A 13941-nucleotide genomic window follows, 5' to 3' on the forward strand; every position below is an offset into this window, starting at 1 on the left:
ATGAGGGCTCAATGGCATTCTGCTACACTGCTGTACAATTACAGCAATTTTACAGTGACATTCTACAGGCGTGCCTTGTAAGAGGCTATATTTGTTGCACCCTATTAGTGAGAATGCAGTAGCCCACAGAATGAAGTACCATACCGTATTTTTGTATATTCGTCCTGTAAATCTACAGTAATTTACTGGCTAGTGTGCTGTCAGTAATTTACTGTAATTCAGTACCACCTCACAGAATACAGTACCATACTGTAATTTGTGATCTGCAAAAAACTTTTGTGGGTGCATGGTATTGTTGTGGCTCATGAACCAATGTTGAGGCGTGCCTTGTAAGAGGCTATACTTGTTGCACCCCTTAGTGAGAGTGCTGTACCAATTTAAGTGATATGTGGTAGTAGTTCCCTAACAATTAAATGTACAGGGGACAGATTATGGGACGGATCAGAGTGGCTGCAAGTCTGTAATGGTTGGAAATGAAGCCATGTCCTTTTCGATATGTTTTGCCCTGTAGTCACATCCAGTTTGGGAGCTTTTGTTTAGGCCTCTAGAAGTGCAAGTGATGTAAAACACCACATATTCATAAATAGGCTGTAATATACAAATACCTAGCAGCCAACCTGCTTGTACTAATCCCATGTAATTATAGTAAAGTACTGTAAAATATCAACATGATTACAGTAGCATTTACTTTCTTACATTATAGTAGCCTAATTTTACAGTATTGTACTGTCATTGCTCTGCATTTTCCAGTAACTTACAGGACGCTGGTGGGAAGTTACTGTGAATTTGACAGTAATGTAGCCAGAGATAGGCAAAGATACATTCAAAAGGTAACTTGTAACAAATACAGGATATGTGGAAGACCAATGTATCCTTAACTACAACACCTTCCCACAAACGATCCCAGAAACGTGTTAGTCGCTTTGACTGTGATGTGCTGTTTTTGAATCAACCGTAGAGGAACGCACTGACTGTATGTCGCTTTCGACCAGAGCGTCTGCTAAATGACCAAAATGGCAATGTTAAAAATGAACATTTGCAAAGCACACTGGATATTATTCTAATGAGCTCCGCCCTCAAACTATTCGTATTTTAATCAAATGTGGCCTCGTTTGGGGGCAAAGGTGCTTAGAATAATATCCAGCGTTCTTTGCAAGTGTCCATTTTCACATTTACATTTTGATCATTTAGCAGACGCTCTTATCCAGAGCGACTTACAGCCAGCGTATTAAACTAAGTTAAACAAGAATATACCATAGTCATAGCCAGTGAAAAGATGATGTTACCGTTACAGAGAATGTTGTAGTTATGCGTGTTAGCACAACGAGCAGTATTTCTGTTACATATATTTGATATACTGTATGTATTTCAAAATGTGCAATTCCTATTTTTGACCTGAACAACAATTCATGTGACCTATTTTGTAACGGTTTAATTAGAATACACATATTTTCTAATACAAATATATACTTGCAAGTAGCCCGCATAACTGTAAATCTACAAGATTTTACTAAACACTGTGCTTCCACTGTAAAATCTAGAAACACAGCATGTCGCTGTAGTCAGGTGTTCCAGTAATATGCTGTAAATTTGTGTTCAAGTCAAGGTCTTGTAAATCTACAGTAATGCACTGGCTTATGTGCTGTAAGTAATTCAATGTAAATTTACAGTAACCTTCTGGCTACAGTGCTGCCAGTATTTTACAGTAAAAATTACAGGAAATGTTTTACAGTGTAGGCTAATGGACAAACACAATAATATAAGCAATTCGACATCAATTAACACATGATTTCATCTTGCTTCTAGCTAGCCGAGCATTGATTTCCAACAGTGATGGTTTGTATAAAACTTGCTGTCTGCCTGTCTGACCTCAGAAACAATGTTTCACTTTTGAAATTCGATCTCGCCCCTGTACAGAGTGCTATGGCGAATGAGACATCAACTTTTCTGATCCAGGTGAAATCATGCAGGGGCGGCAGGGTAGCCTAGTGGTTAGAGCGTTGGACTAGTAACCGGAAGGTTGCGAGCTGACCCCCGAGCTGACAAGGTACAAATCTGTCGTTCTGCCCCTGAACAGGCAGTTAACCCACTGTTCCCAGCCCGTCATTGAAAATAAGAATGTGTTCTTAACTGACTTGCCTGGTTAAATAAAGGTAAAATAAAAAAATTAAAAAAATGCAACAATACTATAATTGTGGATATATATGTAAATAGAAAATCTATGGAAACAAATGGTGCATTTACTGCCCATCCAGCTGTTGAGTTTTTAGTTGTAGTTGACCTTTAGTTGAAGTGAGAAGATGGTAGCCAGTCTGCTGTACAGCAACCATGTTTGTTAGATATAGCAACCAATGTTTTGTTTTTTGTCCTCAGGAAGAAGGATTAAATAGTATGAATTTACTTATCAAAATAACGTGCAGAATGATTACAGGCATCACAAGCATATGTCAATTAAGTGACATTTCAGCTTTTGTGATTGAACAGTAAGCATTCTAGGCATTGTTCATAACCCTATTTTGGAACTGTGTTTGATCTGGGTCTAAATCCGAAAAGTTGGTACTAACCCTGCTCTGGAGCAGGGTTGATGCTAGCCCACTTTAGAATGTGCAAGTGTGAACACTCGCTTAAATCTCCCTTAGCCCAGGGCTAGCCTTTTATGGTCTCTTATCAATTAGCAACACAAACCGAGGAAGAGTTCAGCCTGCCATTGTTGGAGGAAAGGGGCTCTTACCATATAACGTATCCCACGGCAAAGCTGCACACAGCTATCGTTCCACAAGGCCTGCTGGGATACTGGTGGTGCGTGGTCCTCATCTCAATGATGATGAAGGGGAGGACGGTGGTGTGCTGGAGCAGAGAACACAGAGAGAACACTCGTTAGCCACTCACAGATAGCAAGTTGGTATCTGCGACACGGTACATGTCTCACCTCAGGCTCAGTGACAACGATTGAGACATGATACATTAGTACCACACAGTATGGCTTTACAGCAGGGAGAGAGAGAGAGAGAGAGAGAGAGAGAGAGAGATGTTATGATGAGGCACTCAGGCAGACAGCCTATAGATAGGTTCATGTAAACTATGGGAGTCTAGAAGCTCTGTCAGTCTGGGATATTGAGCGCAGGGTCATAAGAGAGTAATGACGTTTTTTATCGAGCCGTGTGTGTGGGAGACCTTAAAACAGATGACGTGTGATGCTGCTGCATAGAGAGTGCTCTGCTCTCCAGAGTGAGTGTCTCATGATTCAAATCCCCACCGCTCTCCTCTTATGTTGTCTGTCTGACGGACCTCGCTGACATTTTACTGTTGTGACTTTCAATAATTCAGTAATCTGCTTGCTTTGGCTCAGGATGTGGGGCCTTTTTTCCTCCAATGTGCTCAAAGGATCAGATCGTTTTTGGAGTCTGCCGCTAAGGATGCTCCAGCGTGGTACAGATGTGTTTGCAGAGGGGCGGGCAGAGAGATAACATGAACTATTAATACCCTTTAATATTTCGTGGTGTGTGTGTGCTGCTATTTTTTACCATGTTTTTTCACCTAGCTGAAACCAGCAGACCGCTGGGGCCCGGTAGAGCCCACCTTGTCGCCCCTACCGCACACACTGAGTGATGCTCCCTCTCTTTAATCAATGTGCTCATGACTCACCTGCTGTTCTTATAGACCACCTGCGCTCTGTCAGGAATAGAACCATTACGTAACGTGTGTGTGTGTCTAAGCGTCTGTGCACGGCTGATTAGAAATAGAGGAAGTGGGAAGTTTGAGAGAACACTGAAACAGGCAGCAGCCATGGAAACAGGCTATTTTGTACAGTGCAGCATACTACAGTTAACCTTGCTTCTAGCTGTTTCTGATTCAGACGATTATTTTAGCATTGTCACACCAAATAAGTTGGTATCAAGCAGAAACAGAATGAAAACCAGGCTGTCATTGACAACGACACAGGCTGGGTGGCCGTGGAGGAAATGTTGCATGTGACTAATTGCAAATGGGAGCTAATGACAGTATCTCTAAAGGTGCTCTAGCCATTGGTGGGGGATGTGGAGGGTCACAGTTGAGAGACCTCTCTCCTGTGCTAATTGAAATCAAAATCAGCTCCCTGAACATACACTTCCACTGAGTGGGCCAGAAGTGGCCTGGGTTCATAATGCAGTATTAATGTGTGGTTCATCCAACATTTTTTGGTAGTTTTCTGTTCATTCCAAAGTGTGAATGGTAGTGGATGCTAGGCCCATGTAACCATGTGGTGAGAATGCCATTAACTGTGCTTTGGTCATTGGTATGTGGGTCTATAAACTAGGACTTTAAAACAAAGCTTACAGTGCTCCAATGGTTCATAACCAGTTAAAAGCTTGATGGAGGACACTGGCCTTTCCATGTATGCATTACTTACACCAGTCACCAGATGGCAGCCTTCTTACATTCAGACCAGCAGAAGAATCTCCTCCCATACCAGTCTAGCCTCAGTTGACCCAATGTTCTGTACACTGCATTATAACAATGACTATCAATGAGCCATGTTCCAGTCTAATCTGTTCTTAAATACCTGACATGTTGGCATTACACGGCTCTGCCCAGAAACGGCGGTTTACCCTCAACTCCTCATTAATGTGCCAGTAAATGATATTCAATGTTATTTATTACACCTCTTACTGGCCTCTCACCACACTACAGCAGAACATATTCTACCATGTCCTGGTCACACAAATGAAGCTCCCTAAAAACTATTGAATTGCGCTCATGACACACACACACAATGGGTAGGGTGTAGACTGAGGCTAAGCCAGTCACAGTGAGTGCACGCACGCACGCACACACACACACACACACACACACACACACAGACACACACACACTCCCCTCCTATCTTTGACCTCTATGCGCATCCACAGATCTCATCCACAGATCTCATCCACAGGTCTCATCCACAGGTCTCATCCACAGGTCTCATCCGCAGATCTCATCCACAGGTCTCATCCACAGATCTCTACCCACTGAGGCACACATCTACACTCTTCTCCCACACGCATACACACATAGTCACACACAGACATACACTTACACTCATCACCATGCAAACACCCACTCACAACATACGCTGCTGCTATAGCGATAATTATTACCATTGGTATATATCTTGCTACTAGTCACTTTTACCTCTGTGTACATGTAGAAACCTCCCTACCTCCCTCCACTACCCCTGCACACTGAACTCTGGATCTGTCCTTCTCCTGTTTTTTTATTTGATTTTATTCTCATATTTCTCATGTTTTTTCTTCTTCTATATAATTACTTTTATTGTGCATTGTTGGGAAAGAGCTCCAAGTAAGCGTTTCACTGTGCTGTTTTACACCTGCTTGTATCCTGTGCATGTGAAAATAAAGACACTATCGAGGATTGATCATGTGGGGGAGATAGACACATCCATACATCTCTCCTGTGCTATAGCCTGAGAGTGAACCTTGATGCGCGGCAGTTCCACGCAGCTGCTGGAAGTGCAAATGACTTAAGAAGTACCTCATCTCCACAGAGACATTACATACTCCCTTTCAGGAGAGAGGAGCTCTTCCACCGCGCTGCTCTCCTGAAGTTGTAAATGTTCCCAGGGAGAGCGTGCTGTGCTGTGCATGGTTTGTGTCCGAGTCAACGTCTCGCTCACTTATCTATCTGTCTTTCCCTCTCACTTGCTATCTCAATCTCCTTTTTTTCCTCGAATATAAATGCGTAGGCACGGAGACATGGACACTTTTTCAGACAGAGTTTATCTAAACGCCGAGGCAAGAATAACCTCTAGATTTACAGTATGGGTTTACTTGAGCAGTAATGGCCGTCATCGAATGGCCAAGCAGGATTAAGCGGAGTAGTGCAGAGCGGGTAGAGAGTTTAGTTAGCACTTCTGAGAAGAGTTCTCCCACAACAGACCCAGGCCAGTGAAGGAAGGTGGTTTTAACACAGGCTCCAAGGACAACTCTCCCCGCCAATATCACTCACACTTAATTTATTTTGACTTGCCATATAAAACCATGTCCATGATGAGCTTTGGTCTCATGCTTCCTGACAATGCGTATTAATTCATGCAATGGAGAGGTCTATGATTTCCATTGAACATGTTGCTTGGCAGATGCCCTGGTGCACAGTGAAGATACCCTGGAAGCTACTCAGACTCTCCGTTTCCCCACAGAGCAATTAGGGTGAATTTTATCACACAAGGCTTCCACAGCTGTAGCCTGGTTGGGATTTGAACCAGACACCCTGCGGTCAGGATTGTGAAGCCTCAGCTACTGGTACTTCTATTGTCATTATTGTCTGCTACTGCTATCCAAGTGCTGGGGACATATTTTGAGGACTTCTGAGTGTATGCTATGCAAAGTATGGTAATTACCACAGCCACCACACACAATGGACAACCAGAGAACAAATAAATAGACAACAAGAGAGAGCTTCACTTCTGAAGCCACAAAGACTCCTGCCTTTCCATTGCTGTCACGACTGACTCCGTTACATTAGACTATCCATACACAAATGAACTGGTTCAGACAGGAAATGCCACATATTCAAGAAAGATTACAATGCATGCAATGCATTAGTCCTGGCATTGAGCTCTGCTCCTCTGGGGTAGCTCACTGCTAGAGCATGCATCATGGTAAGATGATAACAATTACAGATAGTGAGCAAAAAACGCTGTGCAAATCCCTGTGACCAAAACAAAAGCAGTGCGCAAACAGGTGGAGTCTGGGGTGGGTAAGCAGGAAAGAGACATGCGTGGCGGGTAGAGCATGTAACAACAATAGCATGCCATCAGCAACACCAGCGCATAGCTTGTGAGCGGCAGCCATCAGAGAATGTGTGTGCAGAACTTGATTGACTAAATAGACAGCCATGTTAAGGTAGAATGAGGAATCTGATTGGTGCAATATCAGCTGATGCGCTTGATTTCTGTGCTTGTGGCAATAACTCGAAGTGACAATGAGAATGTAAGTATGTACAAACACTGGAGACACAGTGTCTTTTCTTACCCCCCCTACGGTGAGTGAACCTTCAGTAGGTTAGCTGACATTGGGAGGTGAGAGCGACCCTCCCCTCCACCTCTCCTGTCACGTATAGATAGAGCATGAATTATTGACTGGGCTCTCAGTTCCCTTTCTAATCAGTGACAAGATGCCTGACATGCTTAAGTCACTTATTTCACCCTGTGTACTTAGTGTCATGAGCTCTCCCCCTTCTCCCCTCCCTCCCTGCCAGGCCAGCCCGTGTGTGTGCTGCCGTCAGGGCATTGTGGGATTGTGGACACCAGAGTTATTTTGCTGCAGTGGGCGTGATGGGATGCCTGTTGGCCTAGTGAAGGGCTCCCAGAGGGTATTGGGTGACAGAAATAGCGCTCCCTCCCAAGGTCGGGTGTAGAGTCCCCCCCCCCCCCCCACACACACACACTGCTCCCTCCCTCCAGCCGCACTCCACCACCTGCCCACCCTCCACCAACCCACGCAACACACTCTCAGCAGCTCCCAGTCAACAGAGGGCTCACATGACCCCGTAGCCCCTCTTCCCCCGTCAGCAACACAATCTCTAGAAAATACCTCCAGGGGTATGCTCATTCTCATTATACCGCAAACACCAATGCTGATAAGGAGAGTCTTTTCGGTTTGTGTCCCTGCTCCTCTCCTTTCAGCTCCTCTCAGTCTGGACAGGGTGGAAATTAATTGATATGGCCGGACGGTGCATTTTTCAAGCCCCGCCCCCATGTTTGTATCCAGGATTTCAAATGACTCCGTCATGTTTGATTTTATCACTGTTTTAGCCCCCCTCCTCCCCCCACATGAATCTAATGTGACAGTCTCTGTCTCTCTCACTCTCTCTCTGACCACCAGATTGAGGAGCTCTCAGAGACCTATGGTCTGGATGCCAGTACTGTCTGTGGAAAATCCCCTCTTACAAAAAAAAGCGCAAGTCACTCAAGTGGTCCTGGAAAAACAGGATAGGCCATGTCAAACACAAACACTGGGGAGAAAGAAAGAGAGAGGAAGAGAGGAGCAGGTCTCACTGCACTCTGAAAACACTAAGGAGCGTATGATAAGTGAGAAAGCCAAGTGTCAAGACTTCACAATCGTATTATGCGTTGAGGAGCCAACGCGCACCATTGAATGCGCGGATGAATCACACCTCACCTGCTGCCATCCCACCAACAGGGTTGTGAACGCATTCTCACAAATGTTTGGAAATGTACTGCTAAAGCAGAGTCACACTAAAGGACTTTGTATTTCAACTAAATAAGGAATTGTGTTTCTCTAACCGATTTGCTCACGCAGTAAGATTTACATCGGCTTTGGGAACAATGGGCAAAAAAGCAAGCTGTGAAACGGCCATCGTTCACTGAGTCGAGATGAGTAAATATTTTCCCAGTTGTCAAGGATGAGCTAGTGAGCCAGCTATGCACCCGTTTTAATGACAGGGTTTGGACGGGGGAACTTAACTTAGTAACTTTTCCAGGCTCAATGTGGCCGGCGACTCAATCATGATATTGTACACCACTGCGCCTCAAACTGCCCTGAAATATTAGCATCCAGAAAAATTGACCTGCAATTATTGATCTTTTTTAAGTAATCCCCCAGCAGTCTGCAAACCAGAAGGAAATAGCATTGCAGAGAACACGGGAAAGGATTGTTTTTCTGGTGGAGAATCAATACCATTGAACACTCGTGTTCTCTCTCTCTTTCTCTATCTTCCCTCTCAGCCTCTCTCTTTTTTTCTCTCGATGTCTCTCACTCTCTCTCTCTCTCTTTCCTTCCCTCCCTGGGTTGTTGGAGAAGTTGGGTTGGTTCTCTCCGGCTAACTGAATCTGTCTCTCTCAGACACCGTGCACATCTGTTCTCCCGCTTCACACACAGCTGGCCCAAGCAGCAAGGTAGAGTCAGATTATTTTCAGCAAAATCTCCCCTCAAAATGTTCCCCCGCGGTAAGCATCTGCACGGCAGACAGGGCTCTAAGAGCACTACATTATAGTGTTTAACAATGAGTTGCCTCTCTGTTTTCACTTAAATAAGGTCAGTCAGGAGCTAGTGTCATGACGTTGCCGTCTTTGGGTACAGCAAGTGTAACGGATGTGAAACGGCTAGCTAGTTAGCGATGGTGCACGCTAAATAGCGTTTCAATCGGTGACGTCACTTGCTCTGAGACCTTGAAGTAGTGGTTCCCCTTGGGTGACTGTTGTTGATGTGTGCAGGGGGTCCCTGGTTCGCGCCCGGGTATGGGCGAGGGTACGGTTTAAAGTTATACTGTTACACGAGCACCCCTACCTCTGCACCAGCCCTTTTCTAGGTACCATCCCCCTACCCCCCTGTCTCCTACACCCAGGCTGCTGTGGTCAGAGAGAGGTCGTAAATTCCTGGAGGAGATTATCTCCTCATGGCCACAGTATAGAGAGAGAGAGAAAAGTTTCATAGAGAGAAAAATGGAATTTCTTCCACCTCACAGAACTGGAGAACTGAACAACATTTATGTTCTGGAGAAGGTATAAAAGATCTGTGAAGAATCCAGCTACGACCTGGTTTGTTTGGTAAAAGTTTGTAAACTCATGGGAGACAATACGGCCATATTACCATAACGATGTTTATATAATAGCCTCAGATATGAGGTTTACATCTAATTGTTGTATAAGATGAATGAGTGAGGATGATACTGTTTGTGAAATTGTGTTATGTGATTTTGGACTGTTTAATGAAGGAAACTCCAATTCCCTTTGCAGTTTAACTAAATCAGAGGACCGCCCATGAGCACAGTTATGGTGGGGCATCCTGGGACAGGCCCTTTTCTGAATAAAACCCCCACCTTGAGCATTTCTCAACAGACCATGTTGCTCTCAATTACGAGAGGACAAAGGTTGCAGACCAGCTTACTTCAATAACGAGAGGGCCAAGGTTTGAGACCAGACTGCTGAATCTTTTAACCATCCCACGTGGTTAAACTCTTAGACTATCGATACAGACAGAATAAGAACAAGTCTTTGAAATTAATTACTAGTCTGCAGCTAGGAATTCGGTATCATTGAACGCGAAGACCGAAAACCGCCGAAACATCTATCCAAAATGACATAAATGAATGTCACTCTGAACTATCCATTCTAACCACGTCAGAGAGGGCGGACAAACTCTCCAACAAACTCTCCAACTTTTCAACAGAGATCCTGACGACACACTGAGCGTAAATATATATATATATTGATTGCAATTGTTCCCGAATGAGTGAGCGTTCATGTGCGAAGGATTAGCATTTCAATTGTTATAATTATCAACTGTGTGTTGTCTTATCTCAGTCAACCCCCACTTCCCTTTTGTACACCAAGCCGCAATGCCGGTTTATGCCACTAGGGAAACTCCGTTAACATTTCCTTGTAACTATCTACTGTTTGTTTATGCATTTCTGTGAATGACTTAGTTAGTAAATAAATGATTTAAGACTGGGTTCGTGCAGATAACCAACAATTTACGACCTTTGGAATGAGACTAACGTGAGGTAAAATAAAGAATAAGTCATTAATCAGAAGACTAAATGAACAGATATTAAAATATCTGAAAAGTTGTATTAGGAAAATTATAACTTTGTAATCTGAATATTTTCCTTGGTGCCCCAACTTCCTAGTTAATTACATTTGCCTGATTAGTTAATCACGAAATGCTAATTACAGAGAATCTTTGATAAAAACTAAAAATCTTCAGTTAATGATAGTAAAGACATGACACTAGTCAGAGCATTGGCTGTAAGAAAGATCTTGGCTGAAAGGTCTTTCAGCTGAGTCTGCAGATGTCCACAGCCCTCATCATCTTGTAATCGCTCACTTTCCTGTCCGAAATTGAAAAAACTCACACTCAAATATCGATGAACTCCTCTGACACTGGAGGAAGTGTCTCTGATGGGGGCCCTGCAGTCGGGATGGCAGGGGGAGCAGCTCTGCGCCCACTACGAGCCTCTTCAGCTCATCACCACTGTGTGTGTGTCCATGTCAGGACAGGCTGAGGCTCCAGAGGCAGTGGCCAGGCCAGAGGTGATGAGAGCTGGGGTAGAGAGCCCCCCCCCCCCTCCCCACCTGCCAACCATGAACACATGTCACCTCCCTGCCTCCCTAACATGCTTGCTGGGACAGTGCTGACACTCACAGGGCCTCTTCCAGAGATACACAGCAGAGCCAGACACAGCCCCCATGTTATGTTCTCTTGTATGATAGTGGACCTCCCTCATTAGAATGGCCCCTCTGTGATCATATTAAGGAATTACTTTTATACTTTCATATCAACTAATTAGCTCCATTTGAATAAATGGAGGTCCCATAATGATGTAAACTATTTCTCAGACTATCAGATGAATCTGGAATAGTGGCATCACACTTGTGTCTGATGGGGGCTATATTAAAAAGCTTGTCTGTGTGACTGACTACCATCCGGAGACATCCGACTTCAGTTCATTTTCAGTTTCATTTCAAGTCTGTTGGGATGTGCAACTCTTTTAGTGTAACTGTAGCAGACAGAGAACACCCTTAAAACCTCCTGAGTCCCGGTGAATTTGGCCACCTCCTTGTTTTCATGGCCAGGCTCATCTGCACTTCCAAACCCATTTCTGGAACCCCGAACCAAACAAATTTCAGCAGAAAACGTGAAAACGTTTGAGCAACGGCCAACGTCTCTTAAACCAAATAAGCAAGTCAAAGTTGACGGGGAGAAGCGTACTGCTGAGTAGCTAATGATGCCAGGTCATTTCTTCTGCTTCTGCACTCCTCTGCTACATCCCCATCCCCTCCCTCCTTTTCCCCTCCACAATATGCTTGCGATATAAAGAACAGTTCATGGCAGCCCCACGAGGTCTCCGTGAAAAATGTTGCACGTTTTATACGCTCTTCGTAGTTTTATCGGCCTTCCCAGCGTTGTCGAGAGAGGCGTTGTTTTCCTCCAGCTTGAGAAGCTTCTCCCGATGTACATTTCAGGCGGAGTGGGTTCCTCTGTGGAGAGTTGCACCTCTTGGCAGAATCTTCAAGGATATTGTCTGAGGCTTCTGGTATGATGACTTACAACAGAGAAGAGTTTAACATGTCCTATGTTATATAAATTCAACAAGCAACTATGTCTCCCTCTTTATCCACGGAAAAGGGACTGCATTTGACTTTGCCTCAACATCTAATTTGGTAAAGCATAATCAGAGTGAAGGAAGGAAAGCTATTCTGTGACACTAGAGGAGCAGCAGAGCCGTATGGTTCTCCCACTGGGGATTTAGTTTCTGTGTAATGTCTCCCATTAGGAAGGAAAGAGGAGGATGATTGCACTCTATGGGAGCAGAACACTGGGTTCTACTGGCATTCTTAATGTGATTATCATGTTATGACAGGCCGTCGTGGATGAATACTCCTGGCACCACTGTTAGGGCTGGCAGGGCTGCTCCGGGCTACATGGGTACGCTGGTAAGTGATGTGCCTAACTCTTCATGCCAGCTGGGACCATGACCTTTGACCTAACACTGAGGACAGAACAGGCCCGTTAGCAAAGGCCAGCACTGGGATGGAGGGAAATGGGAAAGGGGGATACCTAGTCAGTTGTACAACTGAATGCCTTCAACTGAAATGTGACTTCCGAATTTAACCCAACCTTTCTGAATCAGAGAGGAGTGGGGGGCTGCCTTAATCGACATCCAGATTTTGGCGCCCGGGGAACAGTGGGTTAACTGCCTTGCACAGGGGGAGAATGACATCGTTTTACCTTGTCAGCGCGGAAATTCGCCTTTCGGTTACTGGCCCAACGCTCTAATCGAAAGGAAGTTCAAGGGGGTTGTGGGGTTATAGGTCACAGGCCCCTCAATACATAGATGGCACCTCTGGACTTGTGTTGTTATCACTATAGCCTCGAGCCAATCACAATAAGTTGTTTAGACCAGCTGTCCTTACTGGGCATTAGTCGAAATTAAACTGACCCATTCTGTTCTCTGGAAGAATACAGGGGAGCTGAGTCATATAAGAACGTCTGCCTGCCTTTCCCTTATTCTTCACTTGTCTTCTCCTCCCTCTGCCATCTCAGCCCCAACTGAGCAGGTCTTACACAAGACTAAGGTACAGTATGTCCTTAGTAAAATATTGGACACCTGCCAGTAATAACAGCCAGATCCCATCTGTCACTTTGCAGCTTTTCTAAAAGGCTGCAGGTAGTTAGCGTGTAAAAGACAAGACTTACATGACTATGTGACGGCAGGCTGAGAAAACATCAACAAGCAGTGGAAGATGAAGCAACCTGAGGTCAGTGGGGCAGGTTGTTTCCATGGAGTGGACCAGTGACAGACATGCTCAGTCAGATTATAACCAGTGTTATGCACTCTCAAGTACCCTGGTGTCTACTGAAGCACAATGATTGCACCCAGCTACCTTTAATACCGCCACCGGGAATAGTAGACTGCTATCCAGAGAGATGAATTGCTGCGCTGCCATCTCGGTCACACCTAACACTATATATAAGAAATCCCCCCAAAAAGAGTTACATATCTGCATTGTGACATTACATAGGGAATTCCGTGGGACTACCCTGAGTGATTGGTGTAGCCATCAGATAATGTGGGGAACACTAGGCCCTATAACAGGTCGAAATTATGTCAAGGTACCAATGTTGGAGGACCCACAACTGCCTTTGATGCCTGCAATAAAACGGTATCATGTCAGCCAATAAACGCTCCTTCATGTAGCCATGTACCAGGTAGCTACCTGGGCAATGCCCACCAGGGGGCAATCTTATTACAGCCACCTATATATTCCCTAGACTGTACCTGTGGTGTTTTATCAGTCCAAGACATAGGAAGCTGCACAGTGTTTAGAACCTGGGTCTTGCCTTTAACAGGATGATTTAAGTGGGAGTTGCAGTGCTGTAACCATGGCGGAGCCTGGTTGACAGTGGGCTACACCTAGCCATGCCTTTCTCATTA

The 13941-nt window shown here is 44.7% G+C and overlaps 1 protein-coding gene across 1 annotated transcript in view; it reads right to left on the reverse strand.

Moving 5' to 3' along the window:
* Positions 1 to 13941, reverse strand: part of aig1 (androgen-induced 1 (H. sapiens)) — a 53014-nt gene that overhangs the window by 11537 nt on the left and 27536 nt on the right. Inside the window, exon 4 of the mRNA XM_064925249.1 lies at positions 2732 to 2847. Within this exon, the coding sequence (XP_064781321.1) occupies positions 2732 to 2847 (116 nt within the window). The remainder of the gene's footprint in view (positions 1 to 2731; positions 2848 to 13941) is intronic.

Source organism: Oncorhynchus masou, chromosome 19, assembly GCF_036934945.1.
Source record: "Oncorhynchus masou masou isolate Uvic2021 chromosome 19, UVic_Omas_1.1, whole genome shotgun sequence".
Taxonomy (NCBI): Eukaryota; Metazoa; Chordata; class Actinopteri; order Salmoniformes; family Salmonidae; genus Oncorhynchus; species Oncorhynchus masou.